The 15,072-nt window shown below is 41.9% G+C and overlaps 1 protein-coding gene across 1 annotated transcript; it reads right to left on the bottom strand.

Moving 5' to 3' along the window:
* Positions 1-5,264: 5,264 nt before the first annotated feature.
* SP5 (Sp5 transcription factor) lies at positions 5,265-12,284 on the bottom strand. Its single transcript, XM_077447967.1, has 2 exons — positions 11,963-12,284; positions 5,265-6,714 (listed from the first exon to the last, which is right to left on the bottom strand). Exons 1-2 carry the CDS (start codon positions 12,011-12,013, stop codon positions 5,644-5,646), a joined length of 1,122 nt encoding a protein of 373 aa, XP_077304093.1. The 5' UTR covers positions 12,014-12,284; the 3' UTR covers positions 5,265-5,643.
* Positions 12,285-15,072: the final 2,788 nt, after the last annotated feature.

Raw genomic sequence — 15,072 nt, 5'->3', positions numbered from 1 at the left:
GCAAAAATGTTTATAAATGGCATTTATTTTGTTCTGTTATGAAAGCACAAGTTTGTAAAATGTAGACTGCATCCAATAGGAAATGTTCTGTGCTTGCTGTCATGTTAGAACTATTCACTAAAGACAAATAGGCTGCACTCTGCAAGTGCATCTGCTCCAGAGATTAAAGGGGTTGTAAAGTAAAAATTTTTATTTTTTTAAAATAACAAACATGTCATACTTACCTCCACTGTGCAGCTCGTTTTGCACAGAGTGGCCCCGAACCTGCTCTTCTGGGGTCCCTCGGCGGCTGTCTCTGCTTCCTCCCGCAGGTGCTTCTCACGTTAATGCGAGCTCCCTCGCATTGGTGAGAAGCACTGCGGGCGCGCTCCCGTGATACAGCCGGCGGCTATAGCCGCTCGCTGTATCACAAGGCCCCGCCCCCCGGCGCGCTGCGTCATTGGATGTGATTGACAGCAGCGCGAGCCAATGGCTGCGCTGCTTTCAATCCATCCACTCCAGCCAATCAGCGGCCAGGCTGAGCGGCGAAGAGGACGGCGGGGGCGAGCGCGGGATTTTCGAGGGGTCAGGTAAGTAAAACGGGGGGACTGGGGGCGCGGGCAGTGTGAGATGTTTTTTCACCTTAATGCATAGAATGCATTAAGGTGAAAAAACATTTACCTTTACAACCCCTTTAATAAATGAGCAGAAGCTCTGCATCATCCAATCACGTGCAAGCAAAAATGCTGTTTTATCATCATTTTCCTTGCATGTGATTGGATATTCTTTACAAACTGAAGCTTTACCTCATTTACTAAGCTCTGGAACAACTGCGCTGGCAGAGGGCAACTGCTCTTTTTAAAGTGCACAGTCTATTTGTCTTTAGTAAATCAACCCAGAGAATAATTGGGGTTATTTACGAAAGGCACTGAAAGTGCACTTGGAAGTGCAGTCACTCTAAATCTAAGGGGTAGATCTGAAATAAGTGGAAGCTCTGCTGATTTTATCATCCAATCACGTGCAAGCTAAAATGCTGTTTTATATTTTCCTTGCATGTCCCCCTCGGATCTACAGCGATTTTCCTTTAGTAAATAACCCCCCAATGTCTCCATGCAAGTATTTCATAAACTGTACTTAGGTCTATAGAGCTATAAAGTCACACCAAAATGGCAACAAGTGAAACATTTGCATTAGCCGCAATGGGGGTGATTTACTAAAACTGGTGGACACAGAATCTGGTGCAGCTGTGCATAGTAACCAATCAGCTTCCAGGTTTTATTGTCATAGCTTAATTGAACAAGCTGAAGTTAGAAGCTGATTGGTTGCAATGTATAGCTGAACTGGATTCTGTGTGCACCCGTTTTAGTAAATCTCCCCCAATGAGGACTTCAAAAGCCTGTCATGTCACTACATAACCAGATGAGTATCAACAACCTATGTCAGTGCCCTGCCTTACAATATCACAAGCCTCTAAAGACTATGGCAGTGATGGCGAACCTTGGCATCCTGCATGTTTTGGAACTAAATTTCCCATGATGATCAGCTACACTGCACAGTGCACGAGCATCATGGGAAATGTAGTTCCAAAACATCTGGGGTGCCAAGGTTTGCCATCACTGGACTATGGGGTTGATTTACTAAAGGCAAATCCACTCTGCACTACAAATGCTCTTTGAAGTGCAGTCTTTGTAGATCTGAGCAGAAGATCTGAAATGAGGGGAAGCTCTGCTGATTCGATCATCCAATTGTGTGCAAGCTAAAATGCTGTTTTTTATTTTCCTTGCATGTCCCCCTCAGATCTACAGCAACTGCACTCGCAGTGCACTTGTAGTGGAAAGTGAATTTGCCTTTAGTAAATAACCCCCAAAGTTTACACTTGTTCATTGTGGGAACAAACACAAAATTGCGCAATTTCCCACAACGCACAGAAACACACTGCCCCTTTGCAGATGTACGGCGGTGCCACTAATTACTAATGGCACCCCACACATCAGCAAACACGCATTTTCATGTGCACCAACAAGGTGCGGCGCGGTTTCTCGAAAGGGTCAAGAACTTATTTTTAGAATTTCTTGTGCGTAAAGCAGCCCATTGAAATGAATGGGTTGCCCTACATGCAAGACACGGAAACTACACGCGTGCTTTTGATGGCATATACAAAGCCTAAAAGATGGACAACATAAAATAACATTCCCTGTCTGTTTAAAGGAAAAAGTCAAGATGTGCAGCCATGATGAAGCAAGTCATCTAATCATGTTCTGTATAAAGAAATATAGATATATTCACTAAACAAAGCCAGTTATATTTTCACAAATGTGTATATACACAGCTGCAGCAACAAGAAAAATATAAAAGGAACAATGAGGCAGACTTGGCCAGCTTAACAGAATTACAAAAACAAATTTTATTAACTTAAACAGTAATGGAATATTTACAGAGAAGATTGAACCACATCCGTATCTACACCTTAACTCTAATGCCTTCATGCAAATAAACTGAGCTAATTGTTGGTGGATGCCAATTAGTCCTTTATTATGTTTTTGTATTGTTGGAGGAAAGCCACACAAACAGGTGAAGAACCTGCAAATGTGCCCAAAAGGGTGGATTTATTAAAGGCAAATAGACTGTGCAAAGTGCAGTTGCTCCAGAGCTTAGTAAATGGGGTAAAGCTTCATTTTGCACACAATATCCAATCATGAGCAAGGAAAATAACAAAACAGCATTTTTGCTTGCACATGATTGGACGACGGAAGCCAGCAGAGCTTCTGCTCATTTAGTAAACTCTGGAGCAAGTGTTCTTGCAGAGTGCAACTGCACTTTTCAAAGAGCACAGTCTATTTGCCTTTAGTAAATCAACCCCATAGTGTCCTAAGTGGGCTTTGAACCGTGGACACCAGCTCTGCAACAGTTTTATTACAGTGCAAAACTTTAAAGCAGTATTAACCCCAAAAACAAAAATCTAATATATTGCAGCTGGCCAGTCCTTAAATGTGGTGGCTGTATTATATTTTTTAAGGCTTTTTTCCCCTTTATTCTCACTTGATGTCTTAGGGTGTCTCCAATCTGGATGGAGGAGCAACGGAGACACCTTTGGACAACAGCATTGTCAGTCTGGGGAAAGGGTAGTGTTAGACCCCATACACACTATTAGATTTTCTGCAGATTTTTGTCTTTACCAAAACTATGTAGTGCAAGGGCCTGCCTGATTGCATACACATTGAAACTCCTAAGGTTTGACCTCGTATTATATGGTTTTGGTAAATCTGAAGACAAAAATTCTAATAGTGTGTATGGGGCCTTATACTAGCAGATTTAGATGGACTTGATTAATAAACTAAAACCAAACTCCCGATAACACTTTTTTAAGCAGTTACAGCAGCAGTTTACTTATTTTGGGTTAAAGGTTTTACATAAATTAATAAAAGCTGACCATTGTAAGCACCCCTGCCAGTGTTAAATGCTTTGTCCCAACCCTCTAACTGCTAATTTCAGATTGTTCTGTTAAAAGAAGTTGAAAAATAACAGACTTAGGGGGGATTTACTAAAACTGGAGCGTGCAAATTCTGGGGCAGCTCTGCATAGAAACCAATCAGCTTTCAGGTTTCATCGTCAAAGCTTACAGGGGTTGTAAAGGCTTGTGTTTTTTAACCTTAATGCATCCTATGCATTAAAGTGAAAAACACCTGGCAGCCACCTGCCCCCCAGTTCCCCCCTATTTTACTTTACCTGAACCCCTTCATCTCTTCGTCGGGGACATGCTGTCCCTCTATCCACAGGGTCCTGGCTTTTGATTGGATAGATTGATAGCAGCGCAGCCATTGGCTCCTGCTTCTGTCAATCAAATCCAATGATGCTGGCTCCGGGGCCGAGTCTGGCATTTGTGTCTATGGACGCAAATGCTGGACTCAGGTGCGCACCCACAAGGTAACCCTCTCGGGAGAGAACTTCTCCTAGGGGGTTATCTGATGCGGTGAGGAGCCGTGAGAGCCCCCGGGGGACCCCAGAAGAGGATATTCGGGGTCACTCTGTGCAAAACGAGCTGCATAGTTAAGGTAAGTATGATATGTTTGTTATTTAAAAAAAAAAAAATTATCCTTTACAATCACTTTAACTGAACAAGCTGAACTTAGAAGCTGATTGGTTACTATGCACAGCTGCACCAGATTCTGTGTTCTCCAGTTTTAGTAAATTCCCCCCCCCCCCAAGGCTACTTTCACATTGATCTGCTGCAAAAATGGACATGCTGCATTTTTTGCTGCAATTTTGTCATGATTTTACTGCTTTCGCGGAGCGCTTTTTTAAACAACCTGTGACTCAAAAACCACACTAAAGACTCATCGTGAGTGCGTCGTCGCATTTTCCATTGCTTTCAATAGGAAGGTGCTTTATTAGTGCAGTTTTTTTAACCTTAACACAAACATTCTCCGAAAAGGCTGCTAGCAGGATTTTTTCACCGCAACAAGAGTGCATCACATTAATGTGAACACATTCATTGATTTTAAAAGGAAGCATTTTTCTTGAGTTTTTCATGTGCTTTTTTCAACGCAAAAGAGCTTAAAAACATTCCTCACTGTTAAAGCACATTTAGTGACCAGATCGCCAGGTGAAAATAAAAGCAAAAAAGTAAAAGAAAAAAAGAAGAACGAATGTAGCCATTACATCTAAGAACTGTTAAGCTGCAATACAGGCATACCCCACTTTTAAGTACACAATGGGGTTTATTTACTAAAGCTGGAAAGCTGCAAAATCAGGCTCACTTCTACATAGAAACCAATGAGCTTCTAACCCCAACTTGTTCAATTACGCTTTGGTAATAAAACCTGGAAGCTCATTGGTTTCTATGCAGAAGTGAGCCTTATTTTGCACTTTCCAGCTTTAGTAAATAAACCCCATTATGTACTTAAAAGTGGGGTATGCATGTATAATACATTTTTGTTTTTGGGTTTAAGATCACTTAAGCAGCACAATAAGATGGATATTTCCATTAACCTGATGAAACAGAAGAAAACTCACATTGGGCTGAATTAAAATCACTTTTTCGCTAAGCCACCCTTTGTGAACATTGCCAAACACTTTGACACCTGCACAGTATCTGCAAAGACATATAGTCAACCAAATATCTAAAACTGGCATAATTGAAAATGTTTAGATATAATGGAATCCAAAATGTGGATAACTGAAAAGTGTGTTTGAGAAAGCGGTAAAAAATACCTCTTTCATAAGATTAGGCACGTCACAGTTAAACTAAAATTCAGACAAAGCCAATTTGGCTCGAATCCAACAGAAAAAATACGTTATTGTTTATTGAAAGTGTTTTATGTCCCATTTACAGAGTCAATAATGCATGCTTCAATGGAAGGGGAAAAATGCTAAAGTCTAATAAACATATAAAAGAGTCTGCTGGAAGTACTGTAGCTTTTAGGGAAAAATATGCTTCCGAGTCACATATCAATTTATGTTTGATTACAGAATAACAGAAACATACAAATCCACAGGACCAATGTAAAGATCCAACTGTAGAAAGCAAAATTGAAGAATCCTTTGTCACCTGTGTCTGACAAGTATTGTGCTTTAATATTTATATATATAAAAGTTTGATCAGTGTTCTGGGGAGTCCAGATTCAAGTATACATTGCACTATAGTAAAAGCCAACAGGGCTTCCCTTAGCGGTCTCGGTTGTGCTCTTGTTTTACTGTCCTCTCAATCCCTTTTATCTTCTTGTTCTGATGTGTTTTCACGTGTTTGGCCAAGTGATCACTTCTCATGAACCTTTTCCCACATTCGGAGCAGACAAAGCGTTTCTCGCCAGTGTGGGTCCGTAAGTGCCTTTGTAACTCATCGGACCTGGTGAAACTTTTGCCACAGAACAACCAGTTACAGATGAAAGGTCTTTCCCCAGAATGCCACCTTAAATGAGCCTTTAAGTGTGAGGTTTTGCCATAAACTTTGCCACAGCCTGGGATGTGACAGATGTGTTGTTTCTTCTTCCCGGGCTCATCAGGACCACTGGAAGATTGACAGTTCGGACATCTGCACCTTCTGCATCTCCTGGCCGTGGCCAGGGGAGATTTGGTCTGCAGAAGAGCTGCAATCTGAGTCTGGTACTGTGCAAAGTCCGTGTGTCCGAGCACTATACTTCTCTGAAGAGGAAAGCGGTGATGAGGATGAGGAATTGGGGTTGGGTGAGGAACTGGGGCGGACTGCTGAATGCTCCACCAAGGGATGTCTTCTGCTGGATTAGGGGACAGCTGTCTTGGCTGCTGGTGTAGTAAATTGGAATGACTCGGAACAAAGCCGTGAATTGCGGAAGCAATGGGAGCAGAAGCATACGGAACAGTAGGTACATAGGCTGACTGGCAGTTAGAAGGCTGAAAAGCCGTCATGGGAGACGGTAACATCTTCACCGGAGAAAATTCATAAGGGTAAGAGGGGTCAGCTGGGGGAGTCAGGGGCAGCTCGTGAGTTACGAATGAAGTCTGGATGTGAGCGGAGAGCTGATTTTTTGGGCTGCTGAGTCCAATACTGGTGTGTGGCTGAATTCCACCTGGAGAGTGTGTAGAGATGTCATTAGTCCATGGATGGAAAATCCTGGATGGAGAAGCAATAGCCGGATCGTAAGGAACCTGGAGAAACTCATGACCACCACCTGGTTGACCAATGCGACTACATGTAGCTGCCAGAAGAGCCAAAGGAGAATGTTTACCCACATCCGGGGAGGCGCTGGGGGTTCTATCCTGTAATTAAACACAATGGATCTTTGAATTTTAGGCAGGATAATTTACTAGAGCAGAAGTAAACAACTTTGTTTTAGGAGTCTCAATATAGTGGAGCACTATAGATAATGTGATATTTATTTTACAATCAGTTCAGCAACACATCTTTATTTATCTTCATCTGGAGTGTTTAGGTTCACCGCATAATAGACTTTTTAGTAAGATAAATCCCATTGTGCTAAAACATTTTAAAGTGTTTTGTCTGACACTATATTCTTATACATTTCATTTAATATATTTCTGTTAAATTAACAGATGCAGCAAATACACAATAATTAGGTAAACTAAAAACAATGGCCTTTTTGAAATCATCAATAAATGTGGTTGTGAGCAATTCACAGTATTAATATTTTTAGTTGTAGATTTGTCCAGCCCTGCAATATTTATTTCTCATGTATTTAAGTTAGGACGTGAACAAGTATTGTTTTTACTTCTTCTAATATTGCAGAAATTGTTTCCTAATAAAGAAATAAAAAAACAGGCTCTCAAACTGGGATAATTTATACCTACAGAATGTATCAAAATATTCCTATGTTCCCATATAAATTAAGCATAGCTTTAGAAATGTAAGCTACCTTATAAATAAATAAATAAATAATAAATACATAGTTATCTCAACAAATATATATATATAAAAAAATAAAATAAAAAAAAACCACACAAATGTTCATAGCACGTTGATTATGAGGAATATTTTGTGGGAACGTTGTGATCTAACTTCCGCACCATCTGGTATATCTAGTGTGCATTCAGAAGATGAAAGACAACCTGTGTCATTGCACCACAACACTCTCCAGCTGAGAGCAGACCTTACAAGACTCGCAGACAGTGAAGTAGTAATAAAACCTTATCAGTAATTGTTGAGTTTATACTGAAATTACAATACATACCTTTATTTCTCAATAGCTAGAACTGCCTGTGATGGACTGCAGTAAAGTTACATTCTTCTCCCTTTCTTGAAGTCCCATTAGTAACTGTCACCTTAAAGGTGTAATCTGCACATCTACCTGTCCAACAGTACTGGGTCTGCTCATCTGAAAGCACTACTGTTATCAGAGCATGTTAGGATTACAAAACAGACTTCTCTAATATTTAGGGATATTCTGACATTGGTTTCAAAGTACTGGCACTGCAAACTTACAAAAGCAACCTATGATTTATGTTGCAGATCCCAAATCTACTGAACCATCTACCACCTGTGATCAGTGGCACACATCCTGAGGTCACTGCCCTAGTTGTCTTAGAGTGCTTGTACTGTGATTTTCACTGCACATACCAGAGTTACTAAATGACCTATTTCACTGTTATTTTACATCTGTGCACAGCCTGGAGTCATTTTTCTAATTATTGTACTGTACTGTATTGCTGATCACCTGACTCTTGCTGCACCCTCTCGATAAACCTCTCCAGAATCCACAGAACTTTTATTGCTTCCTAGCTCTGAGCACCTCTGACTATTGGAGCACACCCCGAGGCTACTTCTTTACTTGTCCCATTATACTCTTATTAATCACCAACTAGGACTAACTGTGACTCCTGGTGCACATGCTGGAGCTAATCTTCTAGCTGTCCTATAGCACTGTTATTACTCACCACCAGCTATGAGTACATGTGACTTTTGGTGCACCTCCTGGAGCTACTCTTCTACATGTCCCATAGTACTATGGTTCTTTAACTCTGAGAACTTGTGACTATTGGTGCGCCTGCTGGAGCTTCTCTTCTAGATCTCTCATAACATTTTTATCACCAGCTACAATTTCCTCCACATCTTGGAACTACTCCTCTACATGTCCCATAATATTTTTATTAATCACCAGCTATGAGTGCCTGTAGCTATGGGTGCAGCTCTTGAAGCTTCTCTTTTACCTGTCCCATAGTACTATCGCTCCTTACCTCTGAGTACCTGTGACTATAGGTGCAAATCCTAGAGCTTTTCTTCTACCTGATCCACTGTACTTTTACTCTCCTTATCTCTGAGTACCTGTGGCTATTGGTGAACATCCTGGAACTACTCTTTTGCCTGATCCATACTTGTACTGCCAAGATCTGAGTACTTATTATTAGGAGTTCACATCCTGTGCTTTATTTTCTACCTGACCCATAATACCTTTGTTGTTCACTAGATCTGAGTACCTGTTATTAAGGGTGCACATCCTATAACCTCTCTTCTACCTGACCCATAGTACTTTTATCTCCAAGATCTGAGTATTTATAAAGGGTGAACATCCTATAGATTCTCTTCTACTGGATTCTTAGTGCTATTTTTATTGTTCCTTAGCTCTGAGTACCTGTGGCTATAGGTGCACATCCTGCAGCTACTCTTTTACCTGATCTATTGCACTTGTATTGCCAAGCTCTGAGTGCTTATCACTACAGGTGCACCACCCAGGAACTCCTCTTCTACCTGATCCAAAGTACTTTTGTTTCTCTGCAGTTCTGAATGCTTATTATTAACCTAGGTGTGGATCCTATAGCTTCTCTTTTACCTGAACCCTAGTACTTTTGGTGTACATCCTGAAATTTCTCATTTTAAAGGATTCATAGTACTTTTATTGCCAAGCTCTGAATACTTATTACTACAGGTGCCCCTCCAAGAACTCCGCTTCTACCTGATACAAAGTAATTTTGTTTTTCCCTAGCTCTGAAAATGTATTATTATTATAGGTGTGCATCCTATAGCTTTTCTTCTACCCGAACCCTTGTACTTTTGTTGCTCCCTGGCTCTGAAGACCTGTGGCTATTGGTGTACATCCTAGAATTACCCATTCTACCAGAGCCATGGTACTTGTATTGCTCCCTAGCTCTGGGTCCTGTTACAGGTGAACATCCTGGAATTACTCTTTTACTTGATGCCTAGTACTTTAGTTGCTCCCCGGCTCTGAGTATTGTATATCTTGGAATTACCCATCTACTTGATACATAGTACTTTGTTTGCTCCCTAGCCTTGATTTTTTATTATTACAGGTGTACACCCTCTAGCTTCTCTTCTAACTGGTCCCTAGAACTTCTGCTGCTCCCTAACTCTGGGTACCTGTTATTATTATTACCCATAGCTTCTCTTCTACCTGATCCATGGTACTTTTGATGCTCCTTGCTCTGAGTACTTATTATTATAGGTGTACATCCTCTGGCTTCCCTTTCTCCTGCTCCCAAATACTTCTGTTGCTCCCTAGCTTTGAGTAGTTATTATTAGTATTCTAGGTGTACATCTATAGGTGTTCTCCTCCTCCAGATCCCCAGTAATTTTGTAGCTCCCTAGTTTTGAATACACGTATTATTATTATTAGTGTACATCCTGTAACTCCTCTCCCATCTGATCACTAGTACTTTTATTGCTCCCTGCTCTGAGTACTTTTTTATAGGTGTACATCCTGGAACTTTTCTTCTCCCCGATCCATAGTACTTGTATTGCTCCCTGGCTCTGAGTACCTGTGATTACACCTGTCATCCTACCTATCATCATCCTATCCATACCTTTGACTATTATTGCACATCCTGGAATAACTATTCTATTTGATCCTGAGGACTTTTATTGATCCCTGCTCTGAGTACTTATAATGAATGTAGGTGTATATCCCATAGCTTCTCTTTCCCCTGCTCCCTAGTACGCCACTTGTTCCCTACTCTGGTTTCTAGGTATATATCCTTTATCTTCTCTCCTCCTGATCCCTGGTACTAAAGGTAGCTCCCTACTCTGAGTACTTCTTATTCTAGGTATATATCCTGTATCTTCTCTCCTCCTGATCCCTGGTACTCCAGTCTCTATCTACTCTGAATACTTCTTATTCTAGGTATATATCCTGTATCTTCTCTCCTCCGGATCCCTGGTACTCCAGTTGCTCCCTACTCTGAGTACTTTTATATTCTAGGTATATATCCTGTATCTTCTCTCCTCCTGATCCCTGGTACTTTTGTTGCTCCCTACTCTAAGTACTTCTTATTCTAGGTATATATCTTCTCTCTTCTCTCCTCCTGATCCCTGGTACTAAAGGTTGCTCCATACTCTGAGTAGTTCTTATTCTAGGTATATATCCTGTATCTTCTCTCCTCTGGATCCCTGGTACTTATGCTGCTCCCTACTCTGAGTACTTCTTATTCTAGGTATATATCCAGTATCTTCTCTCCTCCTGATCCCTGGTCCTTCTTCTTATTCTAGATATATATCCTCTATATTCTGTACTCCTGATCCCTGGTACTAAAGGTTGCTCCCTACTCTGAGTACTTTTATATTCTAGGTATATATATATCTTCTCTCCTCCTGATCCCTGGTACTTCTTCTTATTCTAGGTATATATTCTGTATCTTCTCTCCTACCGGACCCCTGGTACTCCAATCACTCCCTACTTTGAGTACTTCTTATTCTAGGTATATATCTTGTATCTTCTCTCCTCCTGATACCTGGTACTAAAGGTTGCCCCCTATTCTGAGTACTTCTTATTGTAGATATATATCCTGTATCTTCTCTCCTCCGGATCCCTGGTACTAAAGGTTGATCCCTTCTCTGAGTACTTTTATATTCTAGGTATATATTCTGTATCTTCTCTCCTCCGGACCCCTGGTACTCCAATCGCTCCCTACTCTTTGTACTTCTTATTCTAGGTATATATCTTGTATCTTCTCTCCTCCTGATACTAAAGGTTGCTCCTTATTCTGAGTACTTCTTATTGTAGATATATATCCTGTATCTTCTCTACTCCTGATCCCTGGAACGAAAGGTTGCTCCCTACTCTGAGTACTTTTACAAGCATACCCCACTTTTAAGTACACAATGGGGTTTATTTACTAAAGCTGGAAAGTGCAAAATCAGACTCACTTCTGCATAGAAACCAATCAGCTTCTAACCACAGCTTGTTCAATTAAGCTTTGGTAATAAAACCTGGAAACTCATTGGTTTCAATGCAGAAGTGAGCCTGATTTTGCACTTTCCAACTTTAGTAAATAAACCCCAATGTGTACTTAAAAGTGGGGTATGCCTGTATATTCTAAGTATATATCCCGTATCTTCTCTCCTCCGGATCCCTGGTACTCCAGTTGCTCCCTACTCTGAGTACTTCTTCTAGGTATATATCCTGTATCCTCTCCGGTCCTCCAGTGTCTCGGCCACCTGTCCTCCTAGCAGTGCTCTCTATGATCGGCGCAGGGCGCTCTATCCCGGATAAAGTTTCCTATCTCCGGGCTGAAGTTTAGTGTCGCTCCCGGGCACACGTACCTGTAGGAATGCATGCAGAGAGTCGTTCCTGAGTACAGCCACCGCCGCCATGGTCCCGCTCGTGTGTCGGTGTGATAAGGGTGGGCAGCGCTGAGCCCCAGCCGCATGGAGTATTGTCCTCCTCCCCACCCACCCACAGGGTCCCGTGTGCCGGGGCTGTTTGTCAGCGGGCAGGTTGCGCCCCCTCCCGGCTCCCCTCCTTGACTGACGGCGGCGGGAGCACCTCCAAGAATGTGATAAGGACTTTGCTGGGCCGCCAGCCAGTCACAGGCCGACGCTGTCCCTTTGAAGTTCCCAGCTGCCCAATCATCAAAGCACAGCAGCTCTTTCACAAGCTGGAGCAAATCCTTTGAATCTACAAAAGCTCCTACGGAGTGTTTGTTGGTGTGGATAAAAGAAGTGATTATTACAGGGGGTGGAAAGGGAGGTGATAAAGGCGGGACAATTAATGAAGTAATCACTATGTGGGAAATGTATATACACAAATAATTGGATTTTCTTGATCAAAGGGACCCTTCAGCTCCTGGAGACCCTCACTGTGCCGGAGCAGAACATCGGATCCCCCTCCTCTGTGCTTTTTATTGTAATTAAGGATTTGTAGCGAAGGGACAATCTCCTTTTGTTACTGGGATAGGCAGTTCCCTTTTATCAGCTTCACACTCTTCCCGGATGATAAAGTAATATCAAGTTTTTCTTGTCTATGAAGTGATGGAATCCCTCCAATGTTCCGCCATTTATTCTGAAAAACAGCGGAAAGTTGACCTAAATATTGGCCATTCCTGGTCCCATCCGGTCATAAGACTTTCCTGTTTAGGCGAAGACAGAGCGCCTCGTATTTGGGGTTTGCACTGGAAGTGGGGATGTGGAAATGCCTTCCGTTATAAGAAGGCAATGCCGGATCTCATAGTACTTTACAGCTATGTTTCTCAACCTTTTTTTTCAGTCAAGGCACCCTTTAAAATTATGGACAGGCTCAATGCACCCTTTAAAGTTAAGGACAATCTCAAGGCACCCTTTGAAATTATGGACAGGGTCAAGGCATCCTTTAAAATTATGGACAGGCTCAAGGCATCCTTTAAAGTTAAGGACAATCTCAAGGCACCCTTTAAAATTAAGGACAATCTTAAGGCACCCTTTAAAATTATGGACAGGCTCAAGGCACCCTTTAAAATTAAGGACAATCTCAAGGCACCCTTTAAAATTATGGACAGGCTCAAGGCACCCTTTAAAATTAAGGACAATCTCAAGGCACCCTTTAAAATTAAGGACAATCTCAAGGCACCCTTTGAAATTATGGACAGGCTCAAGGTGATCTTTAAAATTATGGACAGGATCAAGGCACTCTTTAAAATTAAGGACAATCTCAAAGCACCCTTTAAAATTATGGACAGGCTCAAGGCACCCTTTGAAATTACGGACAAGATCAAGGCACCCTTTAAAAATAAGGACAGGCTCAAGGCACCCTTTAAAATGATGGACAATCTCAAGACACCCTTTAAAATTATGGACAGGTTCAAGGCACCCTTTACAATTATGGACAATCTCAAGGCACCCTTTAAAATTATGGACAGGTTCAGGGCACCCTTTAAAATTCTGGACAATCTCAATACACCCTTTAAAATTATGGACATGCTCAAGGCACCCTTTAAAATGAAGGAGAATCTAAAGGCACCCTTTAAAATTATGGACAGGCTCAAGGCACCATTTAAAATTATGGACAATCTCAAGGCACCCTTTAAAATTATGGACAATCTCAAGGCACCCTTTAAAATTATGGACAATCTCAAGGCACCCTTTAAAATTATGGACAGGCTCAAGGCACCCTTTAAAATTATGGACAATCTCAAGGCACTCTTTAAAATTATGGACAGGCTCAAGGCACCACATTCTAAAATGTAAAAAGCGAATCTAATAATTTTACATAATGCAGCAACATCCACACAAGTAGGACACCCAACGTAAGAGGTGAATTATTCTTCCAAATCAAATACACGTCTGCACTCTGGTACTGACTAGTATTCCACTTTTTCTCCATCACTCAGGTAATGTGACCCCCAACGCTGATGGAGAGGGGCAAGAGAGAATCAAACAAAGATGCTCTTCAGACAACCAACATTCTCCTTATCATCTGATGATGTCATTGGTTGTTAGGATGCCATCAGCCAGAAGGTTGTAACGCACAATGAAAACCTGTGGCTTTGTGTAACTAAGGGGCAGGCTTGATCCACCTGCTTGGCTTGTATATGATTTTGGGGCAATTTTTTAGGCACTTTGCAAAGGCACCCGTGAAGAAACCTCAAGGCACCCCAGGGTGCTTTAGAAGAGGGCATCCTACTCTTATACCACAACCTTATGGTTCTATTCTTCTCCTGCACTTACAAGTCCTACACCAGTCCTTAAGCTTTTTAACACAGAGAAACCCTTGAAATAATATAAAAAAAAAGTTATATCTACAGCTTACAGTTCATTATTATGATGGTCAATAGGAAGGTTGCTCCTTAGATTTTTGGTCAGTGGAAAGAATCCACCTGAAGCATAAATTGCTCAGGAACCCCCAGCAACCTCTATAGAATATATGTCAAACACAAGCCCTATCGGCCGACTCTGGCCCACCAGGCCTTGTTATGTGGCCCTCGCACCCAGTTTTGCAGTCGGAACGTGGTGGAACTCCATTCCGACAGGTCCGGCTCTCACCCTCCTCTCATGCTTCCCCTTGGAAACCTTCTGTGTTTACAAGGGGCAGCTTCTTTAACTATCAGATCTCTCATTGTGGGGCACGTTGTGGACAGATCTCCAGAATATGAGAGAGAGAAGTATCTCCCTGTGCACACTGTGTAGCACACCCCTAAACCCTGCACTTTGTATCCAGCACACTACTGAACTCTGCACTCTGTAAATAACACACTTCTGAACCCTGCACTCTGTGCGTAGCGCACCCCTAAACTCTGCTCTGCTTACATAGCGTACCCCTGAGCTCTGCACTCTGTGCATAGGGAACCCCTGAACCCTGCACTCTGAACATTGCACACCTCTGAACCCTGCACTCTGTATGTAATGCACTCCTAAACCCTGCACTCTGTATGTATCGCACCTCTAAACCCTGCATTCTG

The sequence above is a fragment of the Lithobates pipiens genome, unplaced genomic scaffold (genome assembly GCF_037356315.1).
Source record: "Lithobates pipiens isolate NorthernLeopardFrog02 unplaced genomic scaffold, aLitPip1_a1.2 Scaffold_22, whole genome shotgun sequence".
In the NCBI taxonomy this organism is placed as follows: domain Eukaryota; kingdom Metazoa; phylum Chordata; class Amphibia; order Anura; family Ranidae; genus Lithobates; species Lithobates pipiens.
This window is presented reverse-complemented; position numbering and strand designations above follow the sequence as displayed.